The 19976-nt window shown below is 45.2% G+C and overlaps 3 protein-coding genes across 6 annotated transcripts; 1 reads left to right on the top strand and 2 right to left on the bottom strand.

The window, feature by feature from the left end:
* Positions 1-28: 28 nt before the first annotated feature.
* On the bottom strand, positions 29-5998 carry dmtf1 (cyclin D binding myb-like transcription factor 1). Of its 3 annotated transcripts, XM_062382501.1 has the most exons (18): positions 5870-5998; positions 4034-4152; positions 3844-3933; positions 3606-3691; positions 3319-3430; positions 3092-3168; positions 2855-3012; positions 2737-2769; positions 2509-2618; positions 2158-2386; positions 1925-2076; positions 1629-1826; positions 1431-1513; positions 1177-1335; positions 776-985; positions 601-706; positions 465-506; positions 29-428 (listed from the first exon to the last, which is right to left on the bottom strand). In XM_062382501.1, exons 1-17 carry the CDS (start codon positions 5965-5967, stop codon positions 472-474), a joined length of 2055 nt encoding a protein of 684 aa, XP_062238485.1. In that variant the 5' UTR covers positions 5968-5998; the 3' UTR covers positions 29-428; positions 465-471. The 3 variants fall into 3 exon arrangements, with proteins under 3 accessions (XP_062238485.1, XP_062238484.1, XP_062238486.1); XM_062382500.1 differs by having other exon boundaries at positions 29-506; XM_062382502.1 differs by lacking the exon at positions 5870-5998 and adding an exon at positions 5761-5841 and having other exon boundaries at positions 29-506.
* An 807-nt stretch (positions 5999-6805) lies between these two features.
* cwf19l1 (CWF19 like cell cycle control factor 1) lies at positions 6806-12372 on the top strand. The gene is made up of 14 exons (XM_062382499.1): positions 6806-6924; positions 7075-7159; positions 7683-7767; positions 8262-8363; positions 8732-8946; positions 9198-9313; positions 9476-9560; positions 9662-9814; positions 10003-10156; positions 10248-10327; positions 10543-10752; positions 11316-11435; positions 11511-11608; positions 11701-12372. The coding sequence occupies exons 1-14, from the start codon at positions 6902-6904 to the stop codon at positions 11843-11845; spliced, it is 1671 nt and encodes a 556-aa protein (XP_062238483.1). The 5' UTR covers positions 6806-6901; the 3' UTR covers positions 11846-12372.
* Positions 12373-12594: 222 nt separating this feature from the next.
* Positions 12595-18796, bottom strand: LOC133948628 (CD9 antigen-like). 2 transcript variants are annotated; one of them, XM_062382495.1, is made up of 8 exons: positions 18557-18796; positions 15324-15426; positions 14207-14304; positions 14014-14088; positions 13826-13927; positions 13634-13714; positions 13197-13280; positions 12595-13066 (listed from the first exon to the last, which is right to left on the bottom strand). In XM_062382495.1, the coding sequence occupies exons 1-8, from the start codon at positions 18623-18625 to the stop codon at positions 13001-13003; spliced, it is 678 nt and encodes a 225-aa protein (XP_062238479.1). In that variant the 5' UTR covers positions 18626-18796; the 3' UTR covers positions 12595-13000. The 2 variants fall into 2 exon arrangements, with proteins under 2 accessions (XP_062238479.1, XP_062238480.1); XM_062382496.1 differs by lacking the exon at positions 18557-18796 and adding an exon at positions 16812-16999.
* Between the last annotated feature and the right edge of the window lie 1180 nt (positions 18797-19976).

Genomic DNA, 19976 nt, shown 5'->3' with positions numbered 1-19976 from the left:
AGAAGCAGAAAAAAAACAAGAGACCATCTTTAAAAAAAACAAGCTCATTGCTCCGGACAGAATTTATTTTTCATTCCATTTCCCTCAGAATATTTCCTCCTCATGATTTCAGTTTGTTTTTAAAGGTCCTGATGAAAACCCTGTTTCCATCACGGCCTTCAGAGTCTGTTTGGCTGCAGCGCGGTGAGGACGCCGCTGCCTTCACATTTCTTCCAGGGGTTTCAAACCAAAGCCTCAAACACATGAAGCTTCAGACAGATTCAGAAGTCTGCTTTGTTCTGTTCAAAATCCCGGTTCCAACCAGGGACGAGTCAGACTTCAACTCACAGTTCCACGAGCAGAGCGCTGCTGTCATGTTGTTGTTGTTGTTGTTGTTGTTGTCTTCTGCCTCTTTCAGTCCATTTAAATCACCATTTGTCGTGATGAAGGTTCAGATCAGTCTGTCACCATGTGTCGTGATGAAGGTTCAGATCAGTCTGACCCTTCCTGGTTCTCCAAGATTGGATCTGAGAAACATCCGTAAAACAGTGTTGAGTTTATTTGTTGTCACAATGCAAAGGCAGGTGTGTGTGTGTCTGTGTGTGTGTGTGTGTGCGTTACCTGTCAAAGTGCTGCTGATGTTGGGAGCTGACACAATCAGCACAGTGCTGTCAGATGTTATCCCAGAATGCACCACTGGACCCTCACCAGAGGGGGGGCTCATCTCCTGAAACACAATCCCAGTTAAAACCAGTTCGATTCTCAAACCTCAACACGAACGTTCTGGATCACGAACCTTCACAGTGAAGCCGTCTGTCATTGGCTCCTGTGCTTCCGTGACAACGCTCTCTGAACTCTCCAGGAGACACGTGGCGTCGAGAGCGTCTTCCTGGCCCCGCCCCTCCGTCTCCACCACCAGCTGTGATTGGCAGAGAGGGTCGGAGGAGGCGGGGTCAGAGGTGACGGTCTGGATGATGACACCGTCGCTGGAGCAGAGGCCGTCCGTCTGAGGAGGGAAATACAACAACAGGTTTATATCTGTAAATAATAAATCATATACAGACTCAGGCCCGAGGACTCAGGGGCCCGGGACTCAGGGGCCCGAGGACTCAGGGGCCCAAGGTCTCAGGGGCCCGAGGACTCAGGGGCCCGAGGTGGGAACTGAACATCTTTTTAAAGCGACTGTTCCCAACTGACCGACAGGCTGTGGAGGATGATGTGTTCGTGAGGCGACGGAGACGAGCCGGCCGTCAGGGTCACGGTGCCGTTACCGGACAAGCTGAGCGGGAGGCCCTGATTGGACGTGGTCTGGAGGTAGTAGGTCCCCGGGGTGCCGGTGGGCTGCAGGTGGAACGACTGAGGGGAGAGAGGAGGAGGAGGACGAAGGAGTGAGGATGAAGAAGAGTCAGAGTTAATGTACCGTCCGGTTTCTACAGAGATGAAGATCTTACCGGCAGAATCTCGAAGGTCTGCAGGGCCCCGGTGTTCAGGGTGATGGTGTCACCGTCACCGGCTGCTGCCGAGGAATCTGCAGCTGGAACAGAAACAAACACAACTCTTCATCTAATCATTAAAGTGCAGCTGACGTGAAGTCTGTGAAACCATTTAACTGATGAATCAAACCAGACAGATGTTGCGGTGAGTCTCACCCAGATGTGTGATCTGCAACGGGATCTGGACGGGGATCTGCAGCCCCGCCACCGAGCCGGGGGCGGGGCTGCTGCCGCTCTCCTCCAATCGGGTGAGGCGGATCTGGAGCGAGGAGGAAGAGGAGGAGGAGGGACTCCCCGGTCCGGATCCTGTCTGTTGTGACGACTCCATCACCTCCTGGAGGCCCTTCAGTAGCACTGACACACACAGACACACACACAGACAATAATGGATCATTCTCAAAGTGTTCAAAGCGTGTGTGTGTCTGTGTGTGTGCGCGTGTGAGTGTGTTCACCTATGAAGGGGATGTCCTTGTGATTGGCCACTTGTCTCTTGATGCTCCACCACTTGGATCGCAGCCACTGAGGCGACCGGACGCTGCTCCACCCGCCGGCCAGATCCTCCCACTTGATTTCGTTCTCGTCCTCCACCTCCAGCTCCGATATCCTGTCACATGTGATGTCACGTTTACACACACGTGTGGTTTGTTCTCATGTGAGTTCACACGTCAACACAAACAGGACGTACCTGCGCACGAGGTTCAGGTCGTCCTCCTTCGCCCACTCCGTTCCTCCGCTGTGTTTCCAGTTCAGGTAATTCAGCCACTTCGACCTGCACTGCTTCTCCGAGCGCGTGCGGACCTGATCGGCGACCGACGCCCAGGACACGCCCCCTGTGACCGCCGACCCCGGGGTCACGCCCGCCATCTCGTACACGACCTCGGCCAGACGTCGCTCCTCCTCCTCGCTCCATTTACCTGTTTGGAAAAGATTCTAAATACATAACCTGTTTCTGCAGATTCACACAGAAACTGATCAGAGTGTGAACTGATGAAGCAAAGCCCCCCCCCCTCCCCCCAGGTAGAGCACACACACACACCTGTGTTGCACGTGTCCTTCATCAGTCGGCAGCGGTCTTTGACAGAAGAAGCGCTGCGACCCAGAGCTGCTCCGATGGTCGCCCAGTCGTTCCCGTGTTTCTGCCTCAACCTGAACACGTCGAGCACACGTCAGATAAACACACAAAGACCACACAAAGGACACACAAAGAAACTAACGTGTGATTCTTTCATTTCTTTGTTTAAATGTGAAAATAAACATAACTCACGATTTCAGCTTCTCTATCTCATCAGGCGTGTACCTTAAAAGTAAACATTCAAATTAAAGCTCTTATATCTTCAGGGTCAGTTTGTGTGTTTGTGTATCTTCTGTCCCGGTCCACTCACTTGCCGACGTGGTTGCGGTTGTCGTACATCCTCAGAACTCGCCTGTAGACGGCGAACAGCGGCCTGTTCAGCCCCAACGCCACCGAGCGGTAGAAGTCCTTCCTCTCCTCTTTGGACATCTCGAAAATGATCTCAGCCGGGTCTTCAATGCCTCGGTCCTGAAACACGCAAACACACACTCCAGTCAAACACACACGTACAGGACAAACAACAAAACACAGACAGGAAGTAGCGCACCTTCACGTATCGGTCGATGTTGCTCATCAGGAGGTCGATCTCCTCTTTGGACCACATGCCCTGTTTCCACTTGTGACCTGAGGAGGGGAACATGTTGAAAACGTCCTTCACAAGAAAGTTTATTCATTTATTTGTTGTGATCTCAGTTTCAACTGTCGGTTCATTAACGATTAATCCAGAACAGATTTAAACTGACACGTCTTCTCTCATCAGAAGTGGAAACGAACCTTTGTTGGCCAACGTGTCTTTGTCTTCTTTGGTTGTGAACCAGGCTTGACTGACAGGTGACACCTCTGCCTTCTGATTGGATAAGAGAGAGTCATCGTCCGCCTGCAGAATCTGAGCAAACGCAGACAAATCTGTCAAAACCAGAAACATGACGACTCCACAAAGTGAAGACAGAGCGTCTCCATTGACCCAAAGTAGACTTTGGAAGTTTCTATTCTGCAGATGAAACTTCCTCCCGACCCAGAGAGACACGGACGCAGAAGAAGGAAAGAGGTTTGAACTCTACCTGGATCTGAGCCACGCCCTCCTCCGTGAGGTCACTGTCTGCCGTGGCCGTCATCGTCACCTCGAAGCCTTCGTCGTTCTCCGAGACTGAGAAGACGAGCGAAGACAACGTGTTACAGCTCCAGAGACAAACGTCTGGAGTCCACTCAGAAAACATTTATGAGCTTAAAAATGTTTTTTTTTTCAATATATCATCAACAAATTTATAAATCTGCCTAAAAAGAAGTTTTTTGTCTCACTCGGTAACGTGACGACAGAAAACTGAGGTGAGTCTTCCTGCTCCTCTGTGGAGAGACGCAGCTTCTTCTCAAGGGGCTCCAAGTCCTCATCTACACACACACACAAAAACAAATTAACACAATCTTCACTATCAGAGGATCACAGTGAATAAAACAGTGTGTGTGTGTGTGTCTGTGTGTGTGGACCCACCATTGGCAGGACAGTGCAGTATGATGCTTCCATCACTGTCCTGAGTGAGAGTGACGGACTTCACGGTTTCTAACGTTTCAGTATCTTCGTCATCGTCTGCAGCCGAACTCATCCTGCAGCTGCTCACAGGTAAAACACACACACACACAGGTAAAACACACACACACACACAGTTTAAACACACACACACACTGTTCTGTCACAGTGTCAGGTTTGTGTTGTTGCTGTCACAGCGCTTCATAAACACCTGAACATTTCATTGTCGAAGAAGAATTGTTGGTAGGTCACTTTCTACCTCATCAATTTATCAACTCATCGTTTCAGCTCCACTCTGTGAATCATATGTCGTCATTTTGCTGCTTATTAGTTTTGGAACAGACCAAAGTGTTTACATGTGAAATACACAACCTGTACATGAGGCATTAAAATATAGAAATTATGGGATATTTTAAAATAAATAATTATCAAGATTACTGTGTTAACTGTGATGAAGGCTACTAATAAAGATTACAAATATGTATTCATTATATAACAATGGTATATTTGAACAACTTTTAATTTAGTTATTTATAAAAAGGTTTGTGGCCAAACTGTAAATTGTCGAGCCTTAATAACATTTCTTATGATCTGGAGACCTGAGGAATGAATCATCACTCTGAAATATCAAGATGACTGTGAAGATGTTTATTTTCCCACTTATACAAAATACACAGGATTATATTTTTATTGAACATCAGTGGACAAACAGAGAAACCTTCCTATTGGATGAGGACTGAACTCACGATTACAAAGTTTGTTGTGCTTGTTGGACAATTTGAGCCAAACTGGACGAGTTCTAATAGGTTTTAACACAAGTGGATATTAGTTGTGTGTTTGTTTGGCATCAACAAGACTAATAACGTGAATGTGAAAGAAACTAAAAGGTAAACATGGACGTGAAATGAAAAGAGTTTGTGATGAATCATCAGTTGATTTCATTCATTTAAAGATGATTCGATTAAAACACGTGATTCAAACAAAACCACGCGTCATCATAACTGATCAGGAATCAACAGACTTGTGTACCAGTGTTTGCTTCAGATCAAATCCCCTTCGTATGAATAGAATCACTTTTGATAGGATCTTTATCATGATTGTGACTTTCACACACAACTGGAATCCACTTGAATTCAAACGTGTTCCATTAAAAGTGGTTCAGTCTGAAGATTGTGTCATAAAACACACGTTTAATGGAATCACGTGTAAACATCTGAACAATCAGGAGCATGAAGAAGTTTGGAGCAGTGAAACGAGATTCTGTCTTTTCTCCACGTGATGAATGAAAACAGGTGAAGACACTGGATCCTCTCCACGTTTTAAATCTGCTCCATCACATCCCAGTCGTGCTCCGTGTTCGATTCCCCTCTTGTTGTTAAATAGACCCAGTTTGTGAACCTGGTTTGGTTCGAGCCCCATGTTTGTGTTTGAGCCGGATCCAGCTCGGACCCACACATTAAGTGTGTGTTTGTGATTTACGGTTCTTCCTTTATACCTCTATCACTCAGTGGGAATCGAACCGCGCGTGTTTTCGTGTTAAATCGAGTTGGACGCAGACAAACAGACGCCGGGAGCCGATGCTAGCTGTTAGCATGCAGCTAGCTGCGCCGCTAAATGAAGAAAACTCTCCGGCGCCATGTTTCACTCGAGCCGCTGGAGCTTGTCTCGTGCGTTGCGGGGTTCTCACGCACTTCTACCGAGGTCCGGCTGGGTTTTTGCGGCGGGTTCTCCGCACGCGGAGCTTCCGCCGCTGCCTCCACCAAACACAAGCGGAATTTAACTTTAGATCGTGGTACTTACTTCCTGTTTTGGGTCCGGGGACTTGGGTGATGAACAAAGTACCAGGATGGAGGCTGAGCGGCCCAGGGCCCGAGCGGGCTGCCAGGTCCGGGCCACATCCGCGAACTGCTGCGGCTGCTTCTGTCCACACGCTCGATATCCATACTGACACCGGGGATCTGAACCTACAGCAGTATTTATTAAAGAAAACAGATTCACTAATAGACGCTCCAAATAAAGATGTCAATCATGTTTCAAAGTGTTTCCTACGATCCATAAGAAAATTCAACGATATTCAATTGAAGCAAAGACACGTTCTAATGTAAGAAGCTGGAACCTGAAGATTCTGACTTTTCAACTTTGTTTCTATTTATTTTCATGTAAATTATGCATATGACTCATCAAATGTTGTTAGAATCTATTCATACATTTGTTTAAGGAACTTTCTTTCAGTTGTTTATACAGTTTAGATAAACAGGATCTACACGATTCCTTTCTTAATGTGAATAAAACAATTTCGTTCAACTTGCTTTTCAAATTTCAATTTGATTTATTACATATTTTTCATGCAGCAAAATTTAAAACTGAGAAGACGAGGATGTGGTTGAAAGCTCTAAGGAGACTTTGAGCTGCGATGTAATTATTCATCTTTATTGTAAAACTTTTTCTCACTATCACTTGTTCATTTTCATTTGATCATTTTGTGAAGGAAAAAAGGATAAATTAAATAATAGCTGCTTTTTCTGTTTTGCGTGAAAGAGTCCAACCTGGCAACCACTCTGTCCGCTCATAAAATCAGTCCGGATAATATTTTTTTTATATTTAAGTATTAATTTATTTTAAATAACTGAAATACTGAAAAAATTAAGTCGAAATGTTATAAATTAAATTGAATCAAACGTAAAAAAACATTTAGCTCAGCAACGCCTGATTTTCTTAAAGACAACATCGGTTTCCCTGTTTTTCCCCCCGGACCCTTTTCAGTGACGGACGGAACATTGAAGCTGCTAAAATCCAAACATCTGCAACGTTCGTGAGAAGCTTCTGAGGAACATGGAGGAGAAACCGACCCGAGTGTGAGTCCCAGGCGTGTAACAGGACTTAACCAGGAGCTCTGCTGGTCCCAGTGTATCTGTGTCCAGTGACTGGGTTCCTGCTCTTGTTGTTCGTGTTGTGTTGATGTGAAATGTGCATTAAACCATGTGTGTGTTTGTGTGTGTTTGCAGTTTGGCGTGTGGAGACGTGGGGGGGCAGCTGAACGCAGTGTTCAGTCGCGTGCAGAGCATCCAGAAGAAGGCGGGACAGTTCGATGTGAGAGTTTTATTCTGAAACGTCTCGATGTTCACAGACTGATGTTGATGATCCCTTCTCTTGTATTTTATTGTGAAGTCGTGCAGACTGCCTCAAGCTTTTACTTTTGTGATTAACTTCATGAAATATGTGAACTTTATTCAGACCCCTTGAGTCTCAGACGGTTCTACTTTAAAGATTTGTACAGGTTCAGATGTTCCTGTACAAAAAAAGTTTAATGATTTTCAGTAACACAACAGTTACACAACAGTTTGTACACTAAGTGCTCAAACTGTTAATTAACCAATTAGTCCACTGACACACATTTACGACATTTTTCATTCCAAAATTAAACGTGTGAATTTTCAGCTTTTAATCTTGATTTAATTTTAAGTGTCACTTTTCTCTATTTCCTGGACTTAAACAAACTAAAGAATCAACCAATGAACGAAGACGATCTCTGCAGGTTGATAAAAAGTAATAGTAATTGTAAAAGTGATTATTCAAATATTAATAATAACTTCTGAATTTGATTTCCCTGCAGCTGCTGTTGTGCGTCGGAGAGTTTTTCGGGACGACACCAGAGGCCGAGGCCGAGTGGCAGCTTTACAAAACCGGAGCCAAGAAAGGTACAAACATCTGGATGGAACAGCTGGTTCACCACTGACAGGTTCTACTGACAGTCTGTCTACACTGTGAAGTGTGGCCACACGGGGGCGCTGCTAGATTAAGCATGTTGTCAATCAGAGACATTAATAATGAGTCTCTGTTGACCTGTGATAGATTAACGAGCCTGATCATCTCTGGAAAACAGTTATTGATTTAGTTTATTGGTGAAATATGTGTTTCAGTGAGATATCGTTTTCTATGGGTGAGACAAACTGGAGAAAGTCAATTTAAAAGCATTTTATAATAAAATACGATTATTTCATGTTTTTATTATTCATTAAAGGTTATGATGAGGTACCTTGAAGCCCGAGTCATGTGACCATAGTGTTAAATACATGCAAAAATAAAGTAAACACAAATAAAAGTACATTTCAGCTTCTCTGTCACATGTAAAGTGAAACAGTTGAAAACAGGCTGATACAGTTTGGATTCCACTCCCTCTCTTCGCCCACAGCTCCGATCCACACCTACGTCCTGGGAGCAGCGAGTCAGGAGACGGCCAAGAAGTTCCCCGGCGCTGACGGCTGTGAGCTGGCTGAGAACATCACGTATCTGGGTGAGAGTCTGTGCACGTGGCGGACGTCCCAGGTCCCTGAGAGGACAACAGTGGAGGGACGGAAAAGTGAGGGGGGGCATTTCAGTGTAGTTTACATGAATGTGGCTGTTGTGGAGAATTTAAAATCAGTCACAGTCAGAAACACGTCATCTATATTTCGATCATTTACTGTCTTTCTCTGTCAGATGTTCCCAATAAGATTCAATTATCAATCAATCAAAAACCACTTCAATCAAACTCCTGATCACTTATTTAAAACCTAAAAGAAATAATAAGACAGTTTTTAGTTTTCTGCCAAAACTGGGATGTTTGGGATTTGTGCATTTAAAGTTTCCGTGTTCAAACATCATGCATCATGTGTGTCTCAGGGCGCCGTGGCGTGTTCACCGGCGTGTCCGGACTGCAGATCGCCTACGTCAGCGGTCGGGAGGCCCCCCAGGAACCGGCCCCGGCTCACTGCTACACCGCCAAAGACCTGATGGCTCTCGTGGCTCCGCTGACCAGCAGCTCCAAGTTCAGAGGCGTCGACATCCTGCTGACGTCACAGTGGCCGCGAGGGGTGTGGCACTACGCTAACAACCCGGTAACCAGCAGTTCAGTTTACTGATCTCTGATTGGACGAAAGCTGCTTCTAAGGGATTTGATCGGAGTTGACTTTTCTAGAATCAAGAGTCTTAAACCTACTTTAATTTCTTTTTAAAGATCTTTAGTAGAGTGTCACGTAAGGAAGATATGTGAAGTGCCTGAAAGCTCCAGAGCAGCTGGGACGATGAACCTGGTCTAGTCTTGTTCAGAGATTGAAGTTTTTGTCGTTTTTGTGCGTCTCTGTTGCAGGAAGTGAACACAAAGTTCTGTGGAAGCAACTCCGTCGCCAACCTCGCAGACAAGCTGAAGCCGCGGTACCACTTTGCTGCACTAGAGGGCGCTCACTACGAGAGACTCCCCTACAGGTAAACTGGATTCACATCCACCACTATGTTTATTTAGCTCCTCAGGGACAATAAACCGGAAATGTCCGTGGTGGACACGTCCTGACTGATCGTCCTGTGTCATTCTGTGTGTGTTTGTGTCACACTGTGTGTGTGTCTGTGTCCCACTGTGTGTGTCCTCAGGAATCACCTCATTCTCCAGGAGAACGCTCAGCACGTCAGCCGCTTCATCGCCCTTGCAACCGTCAACAACCCTGCCAAAAAGAAGGTGTGTGTTAAATACAGTAATATCAACTTTTGTTCTTGTTGCACCATTAATATGTTTGTGTGTCAGACTTTGAAACTGTGTGTGTGTCTGTGTGTCTTCAGTATCTTTACGCCTTCAACATCGTCCCCATGAAGAGCATGGATCCCACAGAGATGGTGAAGCAGCCGCAGGACGTGACAGAGAACCCGTACAGACGCCCCCCCAAGGACAAGACGGAGACGTTGAAGACGGGCTTCAGCGTCGCAGAGGAGGAGGTACAGTGTGTGTCTGTGTGCATTGGTGTGGACATGTTGTTCTCATCCAAAATAAGAGACAGGCCTCGTACAATAAAGCAGCTCTTTGACGTGTTCATTTTAAACCTACAGCCTATTCTTCTCTTTTCTGTATGTCATTTTATTTTGAAAACTCATCCCTGTATCTGTACTTCCTGTCGTGTGTCCAGGAGCCGGCCCCCCAGTTCTTCTTTGACCTGAGCAAGAGCCAGGGGGGGCCTCATCGGGGCCGCGGCAGGAAGCGACACCTGGACGGAGACGGACGGGGACGGGGACGAGAGCAGCAGCACGATGGAGACGGACACCAACAGCCACGAAGACACCGTGAGTCCAACCGGCTGAAGACAGGAAGAGACACCCGGCCGCGGCTCCTCCACACACCTTCATGTCTTCTTCTTGTGTTTGTCGTGTGCAGCTCAGCCCACTGGTCCCTGCTGGTTCTGCTTGGCGAGTCCTCAGGTGGAGAAACATCTGGTCATCAGCATCGGGTCACATGTGAGTTTCCAGCACCGGTGCTTAGAACATGGTGGTGGAGGTGGTGGTGGAGACCAAACACGGAGAAAACAGACACACAAACACCTCCACATGAACACAGGACGCTGTTGTGTAGCTTCTGGGTTAATAAGTTCTACACTTTGTATCTTAACTTAACGTGTTTCAGTGCGTTTCCAGTATTTTGTGTCTATAAAAAGGAGTGATTGTGTTTGCAGTGTTACTTGGCTCTGGCCAAAGGCGGCCTGACCCCCCACCACGTGCTGATCCTGCCCATCGGCCACTACCAGTCTGTGGTGGAGCTGAGCTCTGAGGTGGTGGAGGAGATGGAGAAGTACAAGTCGGCCCTGACGAGTTTCTACAAGAGCAAAGGAGAGCGCTGCGTCGTGTTCGAGAGGAACTACCGGAGCCAGCACCTGCAGCTGCAGGTCGGACACACAACAACACCACAACACCACAACACCACAACAACACAACACCACATCCAACTGTTTCAACATATATGTTTATATATGTCCTAAAGTCACAGAGCTCAGTTAAGACACAAACTGATGATAAACAGACACACAACGACCACAAAGAGATGTAAAATAACATTAAAGAGACACAAAATGAAGAGAAAAGTGAAATGACCACAGATGGAATCAGGAGGAGGAAGAACAACAATCAGAGACAAAACGACAACTAAAAGACACACAACGACCACAAAGGGATTGAAAACAGTGTTAAATGGATAAAACAATTAAAGAGAGAAGTAAAATGACAACAGATAGATGCAAGGAAACAGACACACAAAGCCAAATATCTACACACTGACCCAGTACGAACACAAAGAAGCTAAATGAAAACAGCAGCACACAACAAAGATGTAAAACAACAACTAAGAGGCACAAAATGATTGACAACAGTCTGAAAATGAGTAACAACTATGATAAAGAGACCCAAAACACACAATGTGACCCTGACATGTTGTTGTGTTGTTGTGGTTCAGGTGGTCCCGGTGCCGCTGGACCGCTGCACCACCGACGACATCAAGGAGGCGTTCACGGTCCAGGCTCAGGAGCAGCAGATGGAGCTGATGGAGATTCCTCAACATACCGAACTCAAACAGGTACACAAGTGAACACACAACTACACAACGTGCACATCCTGCAGCGTGTGTGTGACTCTGTGTGTGTGTGTGTAGATTGCTCCTCCAGGGACGCCGTACTTCTACGTGGAGTTCGACTCAGGAGAGAAACTCTTCTATCGCATCAGGAAAAACTTTCCTCTGCAGTTTGGAAGGTAAACAATCACACACCGATGATTCAGACGTAGATTTAACGTCTTATAATTCATACAAACTACTACACAACCACGTCCCTGTCTGAACACAGGGAGGTTCTGGCGAGCGAGGCGCTGCTGAACATCCCGACCCGAGCCGACTGGAAGGAGTGTAAACAGAGTCGAGAGGAGGAGGAGGCGAGCTGCCAGCGGCTGAGAGACGACTTCAAACCGTACGACTTCGCCTGGGAGGACTAACACACACACACACACACACACACACATTGACATGAAAATGCTGTTTGAACTTCTCATCGTCCCCCAGATGTCAAACTGTGTCTTTGAGTTTGTTTTAAACCAGAGTTTCTTTTTTTAATGATCATGTTGGACGGATGCTGCCGGTGCAGCGACAAAGGAATTATGAGTTTTATTGTAAGATCACAAAAATCTGTTTTTTCAGATGCAACAAATGACTTAAGAAAACTTATGTTCAGTCTCTTGTTTATGGAAGTGAAGAGGAAATAGAAAAGTTCAGTTAGGGACTAAACACAGAACCTCACTGTTGGAACAGAATTTGTTTTTATGTATTTCTCACTGAACAAGTGAATCCACCGAGTTTCTCAGTTTCTGAAACTCAGTGAATAAACTGTCAAAACAGTTCCAACAATAAAAGTTAAACTTTTCTACGACTTCAGTCTTTTTAACTCTGTCTGGTGAAACTGGTTTTTAAATGGATTTCTTGTATTTTGTAAATGAGCTTCAATCATTAAACTCTTATTTTGATACTCGTTGCTTCATGTTGGTCATTTTCCTCTCGGGGTTCAGATCACGTTCCCTCTCCAGCTGATTCATCCAACCCTGCTAATTCTGGTTTGATTTATGCATAAACATTTGTCTTTACCTTTCTGAGAAGTTTGTAAAGTTCCAGGATTTAAAACGTTTGTTCTGATCCTGTGACTCATCGTCTCTTCAGTCTGAACTTTACACAACAACAAAAAACATTTGACTCAGTTTAACACATTAATTCATTTATTTGGCATATATATTTAATCTGCATCAGTAACATGTGGTTATAAAACTCAGTTCTTTTATTAAAAAAATAAATCCAAGCTTCAAACGTGCAACTTCAAAATAAAACACCAGTCACATTCTGTTAGCTGCAAAACAAAAGAGCCGAGCTCGTCAAAGTTCTGAGTCGCTTCCCTGCTCCTTCCTGTCGAAGCTTCTGGATCTTCAGTTTATCAAACAGAATAAAAACACATCTTTTTACTTTGGATACAAATGTAATCTAAAAATCAAAGTTGCTCGGGCTCCGCACGGTCACAGCTGGTCATCCTGTTCGGACCCGGCAGGAAACTAACTTTATCATCATATTAGACAGAGTGAAGCGGGGGGGGGGGGGGGGGTGGCTCCTCAGACGAAGTCTCTGGATTGCCTGATGGCGCAGCAGAGCATCATGCTGAAGATCATCCCGAAGATCTGCAGAGAGACGGAGGAGCATCGAGTCCAAGTAGCACCAGGAAACTTTAATGACTGTTTTATATTGTCGTTAAAAGATGAAATGATAGATACATGACCTAATATCAAATCAAGTCTTCCACAGACTCACCATGATGACCCCGATGCCGATGCCGACTCCCCCGAGGATGTGCAGCTTGGTGTTGAACACCTCGTCGATGGCGTTGGGGCAACTCTGACGAGGAGCAGAGAAACGACAGATATGAGTTCAGTGCAACAGGGAATCAAACCAGCGACAGTTCTGGATAAGATCCAGAACATCTGGAATACGAAGGCGGCCATCTTGTGGTGTGGACGTGCTCGACCAATCACGAGTAAGTCGTTTTGTATATCGTCAAATGACTTCATTGAATAATTAGAACCAAACTTATCAGTGTGATAAGGAACTTAAAGGACAGAAACCATCTTTGACAAACGTCCACTTAGATTTTTATTGACGCTTCATACATTTCTCTCCGTGTGGGAAATAAAATCATGAAGTTATAAAAACTCCCGACAGTGAATGAGCAACAACATCAAACAGTTTACCGTGACGAGGAGCGCCTCCTTGTCGGGGCACGTGTCTTTGGCCGCAGCGATCACCGTCCCAGTCGGACCACAGCAGCTCAACTGGGACAAGGACACAAGGGGAAACACAGGTCACGTCACATGATGCTTCCTGATACAGAGCCCAGTCAGCAGAGAGTTCAGATGTTGAGTTGTGTTGAGGTTTGTTCTCACTCCGAAGTGGATGAGCCGCAGCGTCTCCTTCAGAGCTTCCTGTTTGGTTTGGACGTAGTTGGAATACGTCTGTTTGTAAAACTCTGTGACGTCCTCCACCACCTGAACCACGAAGGAAACCAGTAACACCAACGGTTTAAAACCACAGACTCACCAGCAACAATGATTAAACTAGTGTGTGTGTGTACCCGGTCTTTGTTGGAGAGGCCCCAGGTCCCAGCAGCCACCTCAATGGCGAAGATGAGGAGCAGGAAGAGGAAGAACTGAAGAAGAAGAAAACAAGAGGTTCTGATGCTTTTCTGAAATCAAAGCTTCTAAATGACGAACAGAAGCTGACTGTCCCGATGGAGTCGCTCCCTGGGACACAGACCAGTGACTCACCAGTCCCAGCATGCACGGCGACTCCTTGATGGCGCCGCAGCATCCCAGGAAGCCGACGACCATCATCAGAGCCCCCGCGGCGATCAGGATGTACACACCTGCAGCATCAGCAACGTTTCATCAACAACAACAACAACAACATCCATACGACAAATCGTAATTGCTATGTGACAGAACTTGAATGTGAACACGAGACAGAAAAGGATTTTGTGGATTTCTAAACATCAGCTGGAGAGAAAAGTGATTTAAAGTCGTCAACGTCGGCTTCATGAGCGTGAATCATAAACAAAACACGAACAATAACCACAGAGCTGATGTCACGAGGACAAAGAAAGTCCTCCTCCACTGTTCTCAGAGCTGTTATTAAGATGTTTGTCATTTCAGACCATTGTCGCCTCGCTGCCCACTTCTCTGCTCCGTGTGATGGAGGAGCACAAAGGGAGAGGAGGGAGCCGCTCTGTCTTTCTGAGACAAAGACGTCCCTGTCCTGCACAGAAGAAAGACGTCAGTGTGTGTGTGTGTGTGTGTGTGTGTGTGTGGACGAGCTCAGTGGCCTCAGTCGACCTCTGTCCAGTCGAACCCCCCCCCCCCCCCCCCCCCCCAACATCACGAGGTGACATCCAGGGAGCCGCATTTAAAAAAGGTTGGAGAACATCTGCTGCTCTTTGGAAACTTCACATCATCCTTCACCGTCTTTTCCTGAGAGACGTGTCATCCACGGCCACAAGGGGTCGCCCAAGGAACAGCATCTCCGATCAAACAGGCTTATTATCACTGCAATTCCCTGCGTGGTCGTGTTCCTCCATATCATCACAGACTCACATTGACCACTCAGATCTAAATCAGTTGTTTTCTGGACTCAATAAAACCAGATGGATCTGGTTCAGTTCTCAACAAGGTGCAAAACGCTTCAATAAAACTTCACCTCAGTTCTTCCTGTAAAAGGTGTCAGAGCAGCACTTCCTGTCGACTGCCCTTTACACACCATGTCTAGATCAGCGGTTTTAAAGCTGCTCTACAAACCAGAGCAGCGAGGGCTGTGCTGCAGCATGGTTTCATTTCCCCCTGTATGATGTATCACTAAGAAAATTAAATTGGCTTTGTCACCAGAACTCACCAGTGAAGAAGACGGTGGGCGACTCCTCTCCATTAAACAGTCCTGCCGTCCTGGAATCGAACCGCAGCCACAGACCCACGGCCAGGACTCCAGAACCTGCCAACTACAGCAGAACAGACACAGGGTCACTGACGCAGGGGAAGTTAAATGGTATCCTGTGTTCAGACCAGAGAAAGATCCACAGTCGTCCTGTCGTGCAAAAGAAAACTTTATCTTGGACGACCTCTGAATTGTTCGTATTCCTGTATAAAAAAGGTCACAACAACCTTGACCTTTGACCTTGAATCATTTCCTTTGAGCCAAATTGAAACTTTGAACTAGATTTGAAGAAATTCTAAGGTTTCCTCTTCACTGAGGCAGAAAACTCAAAGTGAAGAAGTGAATGTTCCTTTTGCAGCTTCTGTCAAAGCAGAGGAAACACACAAATAAAATAAATACACTGTTACTATGCTACCGTCACAATGTTGCTCTAGAAAATGAAATGAAATGTTTTAATGGATCCGTTATGTAAACATTATGGGACGCTGAGCCCCCCCCCTCAGTATTTGTATTAATTCATCCTCTGGTGCCAACAGAAGACAAAGAGGACGACTGAGTGGAGGACGATGACGATGCAGTGAAACGCTCTACAGAACCATTAGCTGCTGGACCACCTCACACATGAATCATCTGAGGAGGTTCTGCAGCTTCTCACTGTCCCACACACACACAGAGGATCTTTGATTGAAATGAGACTTGAGGTTTGAGAATCAGGAGCCGAGAGCGTGGACCTCACAGAGTCTTTAGAACGAGGTGTTTGTGGTGTTTGTGTGATTGTCACCGAGGCTCCAGACACACAAACAGTCATTAGAGCACAAGCTGCTGTAAACAGGTGAGAGCAGTAATAACACAGGACTCAACAAATCACTCAGGTCATCAAATCTGCTCCTGTGAGTGAAAAGTGTCTCAAGGTTTCTGAGCAGTTTCCATCAAACAACTTTGCACTTGAGGAAGTAAGAAATAACAGATTTTTATTTTATGTGAACATTTCTAAACATGCAAAGTTTTTCTTTTGGCTTCAGGATGAAAATAAGAACATGTGTGTTTAAGTTGTTCTAGAGTCTGGATGTGATGTCACTTCCTGAGGAGTCGCTGCAGCTCAACAGGTGATTTCACTCTAATCAGGATTCATCAGAGAATCTCACGTGTTTATCAGCTTCTGTTTGGAACGAAAATAAAACTTCAAGTCAGAGTTTGAATGTTTACTTCAGGTAATGTTGAAGTTTCATCTAAATCGTGTTTTTTACGAGTTAATTAAAGTCAGAGCAGAAATTCACATTTAAAAACTCATTTCAAATCACTGATTTCTCCTCATCTCCCCTGCTCTGCCCTGCTCCTCATGTGTGCTCCTCATGCCACCTCCTCTGCTCCTCATGTGTGCTCCTCATGCCCCCTCCTCTGCTCCTCATGCCACCTCCTCAGCGTCAGGTCAGTGAGGTGAGTACTTACCCAGAAGAGAAGGTTGAAGGCGAACAGCAGGTACTTGATGCACTGAAGTCCTCCCATGACTCTGAGCTCAGGATCCAACACAAACAAACTGTCCTCTGACCGACACGCTACACAACCAGCGGCTTTCTGTGTGTGAGCCACACCTCACCTGGTAATGTGAGCAGGTGAGGGGGGAGGGGTGGAGAGAACAGCTGGAGGGAGGAGGAGGAAGAGGAGGAGGAAGAGGAGCCATCTCAGAGGAGCAGAAACCTTCTGATTGAGACAATGAGCTTCAGCTGAAAGTGATTAAACTCTAACTGATCTGTTTATTAATCAAACTGAATAACTGTTCATCAAAATATGAATCAGACTAATGATTCAATTATTTATCAGATGATCAAAAAACGTATTTATCGATATGTTTATAGCATTATTTAATAACCTGCTTATCAAACAATAATCAAACTGTTAATCAAACTCAGAGAAATCACAGGATCAGAACTGTTGTTTCATTTCTTCATATTTGTCTCTGAGCTGAAGACTCATCTCTCCCCCTCCATCCCTCCTTCCATCCCTCCATACCTCCATCATCCCTCTCCCCCTCCATCCCTCTCTTCCTCCATCCCTCCATCATCCCTCTCTTCCTCCATCCCTCCATCCACCCCTCCATCCCTCTCTATCTCCCTGTCTCCCTCTCTTCCTCCCTTCATCCCTCTCCTACTCCCTCCCCCTCTCTCTCTCCCTCCCTTCCTCTTTTCCCCCCTCCCTCTCTCTCTTCCTCCCTCATCCCTCTCTTCCTTCCTCCCTTCCTCTCTCTATTCCTCCCTCCCTCCCTCTCATCCTCCCTCCCTCCCTCTCTTCCTCCCCCCGGTCTCCCTCCCTCTCTTCCTTCATCCATCCCTCTCTTCCTCCCTTCTTCACTCTCCTACCCCCTCCCTCTCTCTCTCTCCCTCCCTCTCTTCCTCCCTCCCTCCCTCCATCCACCCCTCTCTTCCTCCCTTCTTCACTCTCCTACCCCCTCCCTCTCTCTCTCCCTCCCTCTCTCTCTTCCTCCCTCCATCCACCCCTCTCTTCCTCCCTCCATCCCAGTCCACATCCAGACTCTTGGAAATCATTCAAAGACCAGGAGGAGGAGAGGAGCTGGAGACTGAACAGAAGATTTAAGGAGAAACTACAAAAAATGATAATAAAATTCAAAGTGAATGAAAAAGAATTACGAAGCAGGAGGAAGAGAAAACAAGTTGAGCTGAGTACCGCCCCCTGTTGGTGGTTGTCTGAATCTGACAGAGTCAGTGCAACATCAATGTAACAGAGCAGAAACCGATATTAATATAACTGGTTATTTAAATGTATTTTAACGTTTCCTTCCACTGCATCAAATTATACAGAAGCTTTTAATGACTGGTTTTAACTGGTTTTATTTTTTATCTTGTTTCAATTCTGTGTTGTTTTATTCCCTCGTGTTTCATAACACGCTCTGTGACGCTGTTTCTGTCAAATCAATAAAGTTGTATCGTTATTAATCAGTAGAATCACGTTCAAACACAAACAGCTTCCGTTACCGAGCTCCTCTGAAGAATCTCTGAATTTAACGTTTCTTTCGTTAAAGCCCCAAATACCTTGAACAGCAAACATTTCCTAAGAGTTATATTAAAATAACAACAAGCTGCTCTTTAATTCGGGCTTCAGACTAAATGACCATATTGAATAAATTACACTAATTTAATGAGGGTATAAAGTGTGATGTATTAAATGTTGAAACTCACCCAGAAGACGAAGTTAAAGACGAACAGAGCGTATTTCACACACATCTCCCAACTGGACAGAGCCGCCATCTTCTCTGCGTCTGTTCAACAGATTAATAAATGAACCTGTTTGTAGTTTGATCAGATTCAAATGTGAATATCTGCGGATCCGGAGTCAGTCAGCGCGGACTCGTCCCTTCGGCTGAGTTCGGTTATGTTCGCTCGGCTCCGTCACGATCAGCTGTTTGGAAGAAACTGATGATGACGAACTCCCACAGAGAGAGAAAAGAGAAACAGATTCATCTCTCTCTCCTTTTCTGTCTCTGCTCGTTCCCCCTTTTCTTTTGTTTCTTTAACCTTTAGACCATCTACAAAAGTTCTGATTCTTCTTCTTCTTCTTCTTCATCTTCTTCAAGCAATACAAAAGATATGAAGAATTCAAAGACAGAAGAAGATCAAAATAGAATTTAATAAACACAAACTCTAAACACTGCACATAAGCAAGTGACACACAGTAAATTACTAAATATAATAAGAACAAATACGCCAAGAGATTAAATAGAGGAGATGAGAGACAATGAGGAGACGTGTGTGCAAAGCTGCATTACTCGTTTGCATTTTGTAAGAAAAATGTCATATTTTGACAACAATATGTTAATTTCCCATTTGGTTGATCATGATTGATCTCATACAATATTATCTGGATCCTGTTGTTTCCTGTTCTACTGAATGAATCTTGTCCTGATTGCTTTAACTAAGGTATTGTTGTTTTCATCTCATCAGAACATCCTGACCTTTGACTTTGGAACTGAGTGGGAGGGAGGAGCCAAATGTATAAAGACAAAGAACTGTTTCCCATCGGTGTGCATATGACAATATAAAATTTGTCATATGCACCATGCTCTGAGCGTTAAAGTGTGAAAATGATGATGTGTGAGGGAATATGAGATAAAGTAAAAGATGAATAAAATGTGTGAGTCTCTGTTGACTCTGATAATTCTGTAAAGTTTACAACCACAGAGTCAGAAGGAGATTCAGAGACACTGAACTCATTTATTAATATTATTATGATTATTATTATGAGTCTGTAGTTTGAAACCTTCTGAGTGGAAAACACAATGAAAACCGCTGACCTATAAACATAGAGGAAGTCAAGAGTGGCACGGCAGCGGTGAGGGACCCCCCCCCCCCCCCCCCCCCATGTCTTATTTAAAATGACACATGAATAAAACCAAAATGATTTAAAAATCCCGAACATTTTAGTTTGGGTTGAATTTTGGATTAGTAGAAAGTTTATCGTCTAAAAGTGTTTTATTCAGTTTGTTTCCAGCGTTTGTCTCATTGTGAGTCTGAACTTCAAACCTCATCAACACAACCAACCGGTCAAACCCAACGACAACCTGTCACAGTAACCTGTTTGTTAGTGTGAGTGTTAGCCTGT

This window comes from Platichthys flesus, chromosome 23 (assembly GCF_949316205.1).
Source record: "Platichthys flesus chromosome 23, fPlaFle2.1, whole genome shotgun sequence".
NCBI lineage: Eukaryota > Metazoa > Chordata > Actinopteri > Pleuronectiformes > Pleuronectidae > Platichthys > Platichthys flesus.
This window is presented reverse-complemented; position numbering and strand designations above follow the sequence as displayed.